This window comes from Rhincodon typus, chromosome 5, assembly GCF_021869965.1.
Source record: "Rhincodon typus isolate 14 chromosome 5, sRhiTyp1.1, whole genome shotgun sequence".
In the NCBI taxonomy this organism is placed as follows: domain Eukaryota; kingdom Metazoa; phylum Chordata; class Chondrichthyes; order Orectolobiformes; family Rhincodontidae; genus Rhincodon; species Rhincodon typus.
In genome coordinates this window covers 59,758,166-59,771,466 of record NC_063336.1, presented here as the reverse complement: position 1 = coordinate 59,771,466, position 13,301 = coordinate 59,758,166, and the positions used below count along the sequence as shown (strand labels likewise).

Here is a 13,301-nt window from a genome sequence, read left to right as displayed (position 1 = left end):
TGTCCAAGCGTGAGCGGTATTCGTTGATCTGTGGGTGGAGGGGGACAAAGGTGAGCCCTTTACTGAGGACTGACCGTTCGTCCTCAGTAAGGGGTAGGTCTGGGGGGATGGTGAAGACTCGGCAGGGCTGGGTGCTGCTGTCTCCTCTGGAGCTGCTGGCTGTGGAGGCTGTGGGCGGAGTTGAGTCGGCGTCGGCGGTGGGCGGAGTTGAGTTGGCGGTGGGTGGAGTTGCGTCCGCGTCGGTGATGGGCGGAGTGGCGTCGGAGGTAGGAGGAGCGGGGTAGGCGGTGGCAGTAGTGGTGAGGGTGGTCGCGACTTCAGTGTCGGTGGCGACAGCAGCGATGGTGTTTGCTGTCTCGAAGTGGGGAACCCGGCGGTGACGGATGTGACGTCATCTGTGGGTTCTCCGATAGTGGCCTCATGGCCAATGGCGGCGGACCCATTGTGGGGAAGGTCCTGGGTACGGCTGGGGATTTGGGGGGTGGAGGAAGCCCGTTTTGGGTGGTAGGCACCAGTAAGTTTACTGTACTTACGGTTTTTAGTGTCCAATAAAGCTGAGTAGAATTGGGAGTTCAGATTGTGGATCCTACAAAGAATAAAAAACAGGAGAGGTCCTTTGCAGGTCTGGGAGAGGGAGGCTCTGAGCTGGGGTAGGCTTGATTGTAGTGCCCGGAGATACCGGCGCATTGCTGCAAGTGTGTGTTTCAGGAGTCGCAGGGAGAAACGCTTCTGAAGGATATCAATACCATGAGTGTAGATATTATCACGGTTGGGGCCAAATTGGGAAGGCTTGAATGTGGATTGTAGTCCATTGGAGATGATCTGGTTCAGTAGGCAGGTGCTAAGGAAGGTGACGTGGCTGTAGTACCTGGTTTGCTTCAGGACGTGGTCGAGCAGTTTCAGGGCCGAAGAGATTACGAGAGAGTTGCAGTGGGAGAGAGATCCCGTGAGGTTTGTCCGGAGGGAGGAGGGTAACTTCTTCAGGTTAGGCATCCTTAGAAGAGGCTTCGCAGTGGGGTTAAAATTTCACAAGTTTCAAAATCTCCCCTCCCCCTACCGCATCCCAAAACCACTCCAGCTCATCCCTGCATCCCTAACCTGTTCTTCCTCCCACCTATCCCCTCCTCCCACCTCAAGCCGCACCTCCATCTCCTACCGACCAACCTCATCCCGCCCCCTTGGCCTGTCCATCCTCCCTGGACTGACCTATCCCCTTCCTAACTCCCTACCTACACTCACCTTTACTAGCTCCATCCCCGCCTCTTCGACCTTTGTTTCCTCTCCACCATCCCTCTTCTATCCGCCTCCCATTCTCTCCCTATTTATTTCAAAACCCCCTTCCCCTCCCCCTTTTCTGATGAAGGGTCTAGGCCCGAAACGTCAGCCTTTCTGCTCCTATGATGCTGCTTGGCCTGCTGTGTTCATCCAGCCCTGCACCTTGTTGTCTAAGGGCAAATGGGACCTCAGTCTAACAAGATTCATCCAAAGGAATTAATAACAAGCTTAAAGATTTCAGTACGGGAAAGGGTTTTTTGACCTAACTAGGATGTTATGGTGCTTATACCTACAAGGCTTTGACTCAGTGATAGTTCTTTCACCTGGGAGATTTATTGGCCAGTACAGAGACAGGAAGACAAAAGCCTGGAATGAGACTACAGCTCTGAAAGAATGCTGCACTATTGGAAGTGCTGTAAGTGTCTTTGTAGATGGACTTAAAATATCCCATGTAGAGTTTTCCCAATATGCTGGTTCAAGGTTATTCCTCAATCAACGCCAATAAAAACAAGTGATCTAGTCACAGATTTCATTGCTGTTGTTCAGTGATTCTCTGTCGTTTGATACCACTTTTCCCAGCAGCAACTACAATTCAAATGTGTTAGCTGTAAAATGCATTGGAACTTCCTGAGGTTGTGAAAAAATTTAACAAACATATGAATATTCATTTTCCCTTATTTGTCCAGTTGGAAAAACTTCAAACGAAAGGAAATATTATCACATTCTTTAATGTAAATAAACAATTAATTGTGAAAGACTAGTTTTCTTTTTGCTGGTGTGATGTCCAGCAATTGGACTGTTACTTATTGACATACTTGGGCAGATTTAAAAATTTAGTTTTACCATTTAAAATTTGATTATCAAAATTATTTGTACTTGATATGTTGGAATATCAGACTTCTGACAATGTATTTTTACATATGTTTGTTGAATGGTCTAAATTATGATGCATGTGTCATGTCACCATTTAGAAATACTCTGGGACCAATGAGTAATCTCAATAATAGTGCAATTATTACATAACCAATATTATTTTGCAATCAGTATCTGTGTACAGTAAAGCAGAACTGGCATCGCCCAGATAGGTGGCAGATGAAGTTCCATCAAACGATTGTGAGGTGATGCACTTTGATACAAAGAATCTGGAGAGACTGCATAAATCAAAGAATACTGTTGTAATATGTTCAGGAACGAAGAGACCAAGGTGTATATGCATGAGACACTAAAAGTAGGATAGGTAGAGAGAGCTATTAAAAAAATGCAGTATTCTAGGCTTTATTAATAGGGGCATACTGTACAAGAGCAGGAAAGTTCTGCTGAACTTATATAGGACACTAGTTAGATCTCAGCTGGAGTATTGTGTACAATTCTGAATGCCACAGGCGAGGAAGGGTGTGAATGCATTGGAGAGAGTGCAGAAGAGATTTACGGGAATGGTTCCAGGTTTGAGAAATTTCAATTATGAGAATAGATTGGAGAAACTTTAACTGTTTTGTTAGACAGAAGGCTAAGGGGAGATTTGATAGAAGTTTTCAAAATCATGAGGGATCTGGACAAAGGTGGCTGAATAGCCCCTCCTGCAATGAAATGATTCTGTGATCATAATTTGTATCAGGTAAACCTCTGCATTTGCATGCTGTTATACAGTCATTCAGGTGCTGGTTAGAATTGAATGTTAATTTTTTAAAAAATCAATGGGATAAGAAACAAGTTTTTTTTAACATAAAGATTGTTTTCATCTTAAATTTCCAGGTGAATTTTAAGCACAGCATTTGAGATATGTGTGGTATTAAGATTTTGCTTCTGGTTTAAACTAAATTGTTTGCGTAACTTATTTGTTATTGTAACCAGCAGGTTTACATGTAATTCCAATTTCTGTTTGTGGTTAAATATAAGCATTTTATGGATAACCATATGTACAGGTTGATTGTTATGGCACTCTTAACTGAAGGTCAAGAAGGAAAAATGCAGTTCTTCAATACATCATTTATTTTTTAAAAAATTGATATACAGAGTGTTGCCTGGATTTCCACAGTTCATCTGAAGTTAGTGGTTTAATGGGAAATATTATTGTATAAATTTAATGTTCCATATCTTTAAAAATAAGGTGGCTATTGGAAATAAATTTGATTAGTTTGGGCTCCACCAGTGCTACTTATGTTGAGTTTTAAGGTGTTAAGTGCAAGCAATCTCCAGTATTTTGAACAATTTGAGTAATTTCTAGAGGTAAGGTGAATGTAAATAAATAATAATGCCAAATTGACCATTTCTTTGTTTCTTCAGAGAGTACCTCGAACAGGCTGGGTATATAGAAATGTAAAAAAGCCTGAAAGTGTGTCAGATCACATGTACAGGATGGCTGTTATGGCACTCTTAACTGAAGATCAAAAACTCAACAAAGACAGGTGCAGTATATCAGAAACTTTACCTCAGTATATCATTTATTTAAACAGAATTAAGTTAAACCTATATCTAGTTTCACATTTATTTAAGTTTTTCATAATATGCTATAGTTTTCTACTTTTGTCAAAACGGCAACACTGAAATGACTCTCGTATAAATCTCAACTAAATTGGTTTTCAGAGTTAAAAGTTTTGTGAATTGAGCTTAGAACAATGGTATTTTCCACCTGTTCACAAACAGTGTAACCTGTAATTCTATAATTTTTGTTCTTTAAAATTTAATTTGTGTTGTGGATCATAAGGAGGAACTTGCGAGTTTTGGCAGCTTGCTCAAGGGAGCAAAGAGACTGCTTGATGTTTTATTTAAATGGAAAAGCTCTCCTTGCCCTACCCCCTTCCATTCAAATGGAATTGTGTGCTTTTCATTTGCAGGTGCATAAAATTAGCATTGGTTCATGATATGGCAGAATGCATTGTAGGTGATATAGCACCAGCAGACAACATCAGTAAAGAGGAAAAGCACAGGAGAGAAGAAGTAAGTTCGAGTGATTTCCTCTGTTGAGTTTCTTTGTGGATTTCTGAGGAAAACAATGTGATTTCTTATAGTTTGGGGATTGAGTATTGACAGTACAGAGAACACTATCAATGACAGCTGGACAATTTTCAAAACACAACTTGAATTGATTACGATATTGTTATTGCTCTCTTTACTCCCTTTGAAAAGAGGGCTATGAGGTTCAGATTTCACTACTCTTTGTGTGATTTTGCTCCTGAAAGTCCTGATTTAGAGATTATGCACTGTTGTTCATAGGGAGATAGAAAAGGAAACACTATCCAGTCAAAATGCTTTCAATCACAATACCCCAACTATCGAAACTCAGATGAACACAGACCAAGTTTATGTATCTCATAATGCTAACCTCTTTAAACCCGGATATCGTTCTGTTGAATGTGTATTGCATCCCTTCCAGAGCCAATGTATTTTTTTTAGGTTCATTGCTAAGAACTAAGTGTAGTACTTTAGAAGGCATCAGAACAAGTCTTGCTTTCAAAAGAACTTTAAACAGGTTTTCTATAACACTTTAGCATGTGACATTTCTCAGTATATACTAGGGTATGAAGCGAGGGCTGGAATTATAGCAGGCTTTCCACAGCACTGTGTACCTGTATCTGTTGTATAGGCATGCAAGGTCACTGTGCTCTGTGATCTGCTGGTCACCTTGAAGACGGCTGCCACCATCCATTTGCAGTGTAGGAATCTGCAGGGCCTGCTCAATCTCGTGAGATAGAGGAAAACCACTTCATGATCTACTAGAAGAGTATCTTGTTGCTGACAGGATGTGCTTTATTTCACGTTAACAACTTATACAGGTTGTATGACTTGAACAACTTATATTGATATGAAGATATAAGATCCTGAACCATACAAAATCCTGTAAGGTCTTGACAGGATGAATGTGGAAAGGACTTTTCTGCTTGTGGGAGAATATAGAACAATAGGTCTCTGTTTAAAAATAAGGGGTGACCCATTTAAACCAAAATAAATGATTTTTTTTTTCTCTGAGGATGGTGGGTTCTTGGAACTTACTTCATCAAAAAGCAGTGGTAGCAGAATCTTTGAATATTTTAAAGACAGAAGTAGATAGATTTTTGTTTATCAAGAGTGAATGGTTGTTGGAGGTTACTCGGAATGTGAAGTTGAGGTGACAATCAGACCAACTATGATCTTGTATTTTTTTTTGAAAGGTACAGTAGGCTCACGGGCCCAACTGGCTCACTCCCATTCCTATCTTGTATGTTTACATATGATGGATGTTGTTAAAGAGACTTCATTAGGTCTCACTCCTTCAAGGTCCAAAGCTGTTTTCCTACAAGTCCATATAACATTATCGTTGTGGCCTGTGTTTACAGCACAACTCAGTTTCAACCATTTCAGACCTTTCGGACCCATGTACAACTGAAAATGACGGAGGCAAACACAAAGAATGTTGGAGAAACTCAGATCTGGCAGCATCTGGGGAGAAAGAAACAGTTAATGTTTCGAGTCCAGTATGACTCTTCTTTAGAATTGAATGGTGTTAACTCTGTTTCTTTCTCCTCAGAGAAAGATCTGTCAGATCTGCTGAGATTTTTCCAGCATTCTATGTTTGCTTCAGATTTCTAACGTCCGTAGTATTTTGCTTTCAGTAAATGATGGAAGCTTCCCTGCTTTGAGCTGGCACTAACACGTCACTTCTGGTAAGTGAGAAGAATTAACTCTCTTTTCCAATTTCTTCAGCTTCTATTATTTTGTTACCAAGTTGTCTGTTGGTACTTTTACTTTCCACGTTTTCCTCTAGCACCTTTCCATGCAACTGTAGGAGATGTAAAACCAATCCCTCTAACTTCTGTCTTCTCAACATCCAAACCCCTCAATACTCATTCCAAGTGAGACAGTAAGTTACTTGCATTTATTTGGATTTAGTATACTATATTCAGTGCTCACATGGGGAATACCAAATGAAGATGTTGTGATTGCCTTGCTGAACATCTCTGTTCAGTCCCCATACATGACCTGAACTTTCTGTTGCCTGTCACTTTAATTGTCCACCTTGCTCCCACTCTGACATGCTAGTGTTCAAAAGAAGCTCAGGACTCAACTTTTGACTTCATAATTTTGGATCATAACCTTGGTTCCCATATTGTATTAAAAGTATTTTTGTTAGTTCATTTTCTACTCTTCTTTCTTAATTCCTTTACTTTGCATTCACACAGCTGCTATTCTGCCATTTACATCTAGACATATCTGTCATTTCTTTACTTGTCTCTTTACCACACTATTGGCTTTTGTAGTAGGACCATTTTTCAATTTAATCTGTTCTGCCCTTCACCCTATTACATGCCTTCACTTTTGATTTTCTCTCTGCCCTCCCCTCTTCCACTTGCACAAAAGTTATTACAGAGCTCATTTTTCTCAGTTATGATGAATGTCTATTGTTTCTCTCTCTACACATGCTGCTGACATGCTGAGTATTTCCACTATTATCTATTTTATTTCAGAATTCAGTATCTGTAGAATTTTACTTTTGTTAAACCAGACTCCATTCATGTGCCGCCAAAGAGGCATTTTAGTAAAGGGAGAGAGCAAAGAAACAAATTTATCACCAAGTTGACTGATGTTAAAACTCCTTAGAGAAGATTCTTCGATGGCATTATGTTAACATCAATAAGGAGATGAAGATATGTAAGAAGGACAAAAAAAAAGTTCAAATATTGATGAGTGAAAGAGACCAAAAGCCCACAAACTCTTCAGGTGATAAAGTTGTGTCTTGAAAAACATTATGTATAAATGTAGGTTCTTTTTATTTTGACAAATGGACTTTGAATCAAAAATGCTATCCTATCCTGCAGGAAGCTATGAAACATTTAACTGGACTATTAAGTGATGAAGTTGGTAAAGAGGTCCTGGGGCTTTGGGAGGTGAGTTGTGAATTGAACCATTTTTATAAGTATAAAACAAACTAAATGGCCTCCTTTGGTCACAGGTTTTCTCAATAGACTTTTTTTTAAACTAAATATTGCACCAGTCCTTACTAAATTTCTTTATTAGACGAATTAAGTAAATATTCAAATCCTGTAATCCAGAGTGTGCCCTGATTTGTATTCTACTGTTTTGATTCTGAAGGAAATTACAGGCAACCTGAGCATACTGCTGATAGGCTTAAATAGTGCTTGAAGATCATAGGATAGAAAGGACATCAGAAATGTGACATAGATGTAGAGAACTGGTTGAGCAAGACTTCCCTTTATAAAATTGGGGTGGGAGGTTGTTGAAAGGTAGAGGCATACTTAAGAAAGAAATCAGAGGGCAAAAAAGGGATAGCTAAAGGAGAGAGCTTTGACTGATTAGGCTAAGGAGAATCCAAAGAAATTCTACAAGTACGGGAAAAGCAATAGGGTAACTAGGGAGAGAATAGGGCCCCTTTAAAGATCAACGAGGACGTCTACTTGTGCAACTAAGGAGATGGGTAAGCCACTAAATGAATATTTTGTGTCAGTATTTACTGTGGAGAAAGACGTGGAAACTAGGGGACTTGAGCAAATAAATATTGATGTCTTGAAAACAGTCCACATTACAGAAGAGGAGGTGCTGGAGGTCTTAAAAAACAGAAAGGTGGCTAAATCTCTTGAACCTGATCAAGTGTATCACAGGACGTAATGGGAACCTGGAAGAAATTGCCGAGGCTCTAGTAGAAATATTTATATCATCTACAGCCATGGGTGAGATGCTGACGGACTGGAGGGTGGTTAATGTTGTGCCTTCATTTAAGAAAGGCTGAAAGGAGAAGCCCGAGAACTATAGACCGAGGAGTCTGACATCGGTGGTGGGTAAGTTGTTGAAGGGGATTCTGAGAGACAGACTGCATTTGGTAAGGCAGGGACTGATTAGGGATAGTCAGCATGGCTTCATGTGTGGGAAATCGTGTCTCACAAACTTGATTGTTTTTTGAGGACGTAACCAAAAGGATTAATGAGGGCAGAGCGGTAGACATTGTCTACATGGACTTTAGTAAGGCCTTCAACAGGATTCTGCATGGTACTCTGGTTAGTAAGGTTAGATCACATGGGATCTAGGGAGAGCTTGCCAATTGCCTACAAATTTGGCTTGACAATTGCCTACAAATTTGGCTTGACAATAGGAGATAGAGGGCGGTGGTGGAGGGTTGTTTTTGGCCGGGAGGCCTGTGACCAGCAGTGTCCATCATCTATATAAATGATTTAGATGAGAATAAAGGAAGCATGATGAGTAAGTCTGTGGAAAATTGGTAGTGTAGTGGACAGTGAAGAAGGTTATCTAAGAGTACACAAGATCTTGATCAGCTGTGCTAATGAGCCGATCTCATAAGAGAGCAGATGTCTTAGTCTGTTTTTTACAGCATGGAAAGAGGTCCTTTGGCCTATTGTGTCCACTCTGGTCATTAAGCAATCCATCTACTTTAAGCCCATTTTTCAGCAATTGGCTTTGCATGTTCCTTACCTTAAAATTGTTTATTGACTTCTCTGTTGAGCGAAAAGAATCTCCCTATCTACCTTTGTTTATGCCCCTCATAATGTTGCATATCTCAGTCAGGTCCCTCCTTAGCTTTCTCCCCTCTAAGTAAGACAACCCCAGCCTATCTAGTTTCTCTTTATAGCTGAATTGCTCCCATCCAGCCAGCGTCCTAGTGAATCTCCCCTGTACCCTCCAAGTACAATCCTGTAGTGTGGTGACCAGAACTGCATACAGTACTCCAACTGTGGCTTAACTCCATTATAACCTCCTTGCTTTTGTTTGCAGTGCCTTGAGTGTTAAAGGCAAGTACCCCCTATGCCTTAACCACCTGTTCTGCTGCCTTCAAGGATCTATGGGCACACACACCAAGGTCCCTCTGCTCGTCTGTAATTCCGAGAGTCCTACCATTCAACATGTTCTCCCTTGTCAGTAAACAGCAGCAAAGGGCTTGGGAGGAGTGTAAATGACAAGTATTTTCAAGAGAAGTGGGGTCCCTTTAAGGGATGAGAAAAAGAGGAGTAAGGGGTAAGCGAATTTTGGTAGTTATTGCCACAATAACTTCGGTGGGACGGTCAATTGAATGCACAGCCAGATGAAGAAGTCTGAGGGAGAAGTACTCTCCATCCATAACACAGTCTGCTGCTGATAGCAAGCTATTAATAGTTTTTACTGATGCAGTCATGGATAGCAAAGGTTTATCCTGAAAGGACCAAATATTCTGGAGGCTGCGACAGCGAGGTTGTGATTGGAGAAATGACCGGCAGGGGACAGTAGCTTTTACGGTGCAGATCCTGCTCTAATGTAGGACACCACAGCAATGTGCATGGCAAGGTCTAAAATTGTACTGAGATAAATGACCAAATCTAACTGTAACTTGCAGAGTAAAATTTGGAAAAACTCAAATGCAACTGAAATACTTTGCATCCCATTTGCGTTGGCGGGGACAGGATTTCGGTTTAATGTCACATCCAAAAGACAGCATATCTGACAGGATGCACTTCACTTAGTTCTATGCTGAAGCACCGGCCTACATTATACTGAAATCTCTGGAATGGGGCTTTTGAATCAAGACTCGGTATGGAAAATAAAGTTTAGGTGAAAAATTTAGCAACAGTTTTAGAGAATTGAATGAACAGCAGTTAGTGCTTGTAATGAATTATAGACTCGTACAGAAGTTGTACTCCAAATTCAGTTCTCATGTTTGAAATGAAAGGACTGTTAACGCTTGTGATACCTTGTGCTAAATCTAATCCACTTTCTTTTACCTTTGCTATGCAGTTATATTTAGCATGTACACGTAATGGCAAATATTCCTAACAGAATGCACCTTTCTACAGGAATATGAGAACCAGTCCAGTGTTGAAGCCAAGTATGTGAAAGAACTGGATCAGTTTGAAATGATTATGCAAGCTTTTGAATATGAAGAGCTGGAACAAAGACCTGGTCAATTGCAGGACTTTTATGATTCGACAAAAGGTTAATGTTGTTTTTGACCTGTATTAAGTAATGGCATAAGTGATTGCTTATACCCTAGTTCATGATGCTGCTCCTAATAATTTTTTATGTAATATGAGTGCATGGTATTTTCTTTATGCCATTTATTTGGTCACAGCATAGAAATGGGCATCCTATTCAGTGAATTCCAGGCACAGGCATGTGAGTACTTCACAGCTCTGAGGCAGTGTGAAGCATATTCCTGCAGTGTGAAGCATATTCCTACAGTCTGTCCTGTCATTGAATGGTTAAGAGATGGTTGTACACACCTGAGGCAACTCCATCTTCAAGCTATTCTAATGTATTTCAAATAGTATACCTGGGACTTGTAGCCAATGTTAGTACATTGTTCTTCAAAATTCAACCGAAAGATTTAATCTGACGCATTCAAGACAACATTGGATAAACAAAATGTGCAAGAGACTGGGGGGATAAAGCAGGCGATTGTCAGTAGGTAATGATGCTCATTTAATGAGCTGGAGCTAAATGGCCTCCTGCAATTCCCATTCTTTGCTTGGAAGGCCATGGTAGCTCAGTGGTTCGCACTGCTACCCACGGCACCAGGGACCTGGCTTTTTTCCCAGCCTTGGACAACTGTTTCTGTGAAGTTTGCACATTCTGCACATGTCTGCATGGATTTCCTCTGGATGCTTCAGTTTCCTCCCACAGTCCAAAGATGTGCAGGTTAAATGGATTGCCCATGTTAAATTGCCCATAGTCCAGGGATGCACAGGCTAGGTGGGTTAGCCATGGAGAAAGGCATGGTTACAGAGATGGGGTGGCAGGGTTGGATGCTCTTTGGAGGGTCAGTGTGGACTCGAAGGGCCAAATGGCCTGCTTCAACACTGAAGGCATTCTGTACATGGAGGCTAGAGTCTGAATTTCACAATATTAGTCCGCACAGAGGAGGAGAATTCCGTTATTCTACTCTTGTGTAATTATTGCACCAAAGTCTATTATATACAAAAGCAAATAATTTATATGAAGTTTTTTGTCTTGCATTTATATAAACTTTTATCTTACAGAAAAATTTCATCACCCTGAAATTCTTCAACTGGTAGCAACATTAAATGCAGAAAGAAATTCCAGGCGAACAAAGGACAGCACTTCAGATACACAGTATTCTCGGGAGAATGGGCCACGCATATTGCCTCAGAGCACAAAACTCTAGGACAGCATTGTGGATTATAGGAAAAAATGTTTTTTTCCTATGATTGCATCTATTTATTTTGAACCAGCAAATACATGACTGAGCAAAACCAAATATTTAGCGTTTGATACGTTCTCCATATGCTGGAAGTCAGTGCATGTATTTCCTTAGACAGGAGTGAATATTTAAAATTTCAATTGTTTTTCTAACTAAGTTAACCTTCAATTTGTTTATTCTCATCAAGGCATTTTTAAATATTTGGATGAAATGGGTGTAAAGTTATTGATGGGAGCAGTGTGTTCAAATTTTTAATTTGGCTCCATGAGCAAACTGTGCTAAAAATCCATGACAAAAGAGACCCACCCAGTCAGGCTGGTTTATTTACTGCAGAAAAAAAATTCATGTTTGGAGCAGTGGCCACTCATTTGAACTTGAAAATTGGAAAAAAAAGGATCTAACAGTGAGCACATCACTGGGCTTGTTTTGGTTGATTAGAAAGTATCTCGTGCCCATGAATAAATCTGTTAAAGACAACACCTGCTGAAGTGGCAGCCACCGTTTCCTCACTTTTCACGGGGAAGTTACCATTTTAAAATTTCTGCAATAGCTCAGCAGAGAAGATGTTTTAATTAAAGTGGTCCTAGGAAAACCACCAAAAATGTCATTAGGAGCAAATTACTGCAGATCCTGGACTCAGTACCAAAGACAAAACAAATGCTGGAAATCACAAAATCACAGCATCCATGGAGAGAGCAATGGAACTGAGTCTAGATAACTCTTCATTAGATGAGTCTGAAGAAGAGTCATCTAGACTCAACGTTAGCTTGCTGTCTGTCCATGGTTGCTGCCTGACCCGCTGTGATTTCCAGCATTTTTGTTTTCAGAAAATGCTATCAAATGTGCAACTATTTAAAAGTGAGCTCTGTTTTGAATCCTTACAGAGCTGCAAAAACTTGGAGGGCTCGTTGTTTGAAGGTCTACATGGTGATAAAAATACTACAGTTGCACCATGTAAAATACGTACTACCTTTTAGGGATTTTTTTAAAAGAACTGGGAACTTTTAGTGCAACATACCTTGCCTGTCATCTGGACAAATGACTGGAACAGCAGAGAAAGGTAGTTTTGTATCTTGCAGGTTGGGGATTGATCAGTCAGTGGTAACAGCCCACCCACATTTCCATTCTCCACCATACAAAATCACCTCTCACTTCTCCAGTCATTCTGCAAGACGAAATGCTGCTTGAGAATGAGGAATACCAATTTCTTTAAGGAACTCTGCTGACGTAACAACAAAAATTTCCTGTGATGTAGCCATAAAGTCAAAGTTAAATGACCTCAGATGGCATTATAAATCTGCTTCAATAAAGCCAAGTGGATTTCAGCCTCTTTTTGTTTTTAGTGACTCTACAGTGGTTATTAAACATAAACTTGAAACAGTCTCAGTTTATACCTGATTACTGAAATTAAGAACTACAAGTAAGTGTTAGTCAGGGCCTGAGTAATTAGTGGAACAATCTTGAGAGAACTTTCAGCCCCAATACCTTGGAAAGGAACTATGACCATTGTTCTGGAGTGCAACTAAACAGTTAAGTAATGCTTGCATGTATATCAGGGCCATTTGGATGAGGAACTGGTGCCCATAGAAAATTAACCTGGCAGCAACTTCCATGAAGGCAAATAAATAGGGGAAAAAGTATCTCAGTTTTCTTATACAGGTTGTGAGATGAAATAGGATCGAACAGTCATCTTCCACTCCTAAAAGTACAGAAAAGGCTAACTGTCACACAGTACTGAAAGGATTAAGTTAATTTGCTCCTTCCATAAAAAAGAAAACAGTTGTATTTTTGAGCACTTTTCATATCCACGTGTTACCATCAATGAAGTACTATTCACTTGAATTGTAATCACTAGAGGAAACAATAATATGTGCTCAACAAACTTTCACAA

At 40.2% G+C, this 13,301-nt stretch overlaps 1 protein-coding gene across 1 annotated transcript in view; it reads left to right on the top strand.

The window, feature by feature from the left end:
- hddc2 (HD domain containing 2) overlaps nucleotides 1-12,735 on the top strand; it is a 14,744-nt gene extending 2,009 nt beyond the window's left edge. The window contains exons 2-6 of the mRNA XM_020528148.2: nucleotides 3,559-3,680; nucleotides 4,110-4,212; nucleotides 7,068-7,136; nucleotides 10,047-10,185; nucleotides 11,229-12,735. Coding sequence (XP_020383737.1) covers nucleotides 3,559-3,680; nucleotides 4,110-4,212; nucleotides 7,068-7,136; nucleotides 10,047-10,185; nucleotides 11,229-11,374 — 579 coding nt within the window. The 3' untranslated portion in view covers nucleotides 11,375-12,735. The remainder of the gene's footprint in view (nucleotides 1-3,558; nucleotides 3,681-4,109; nucleotides 4,213-7,067; nucleotides 7,137-10,046; nucleotides 10,186-11,228) is intronic.
- Nucleotides 12,736-13,301: the final 566 nt, after the last annotated feature.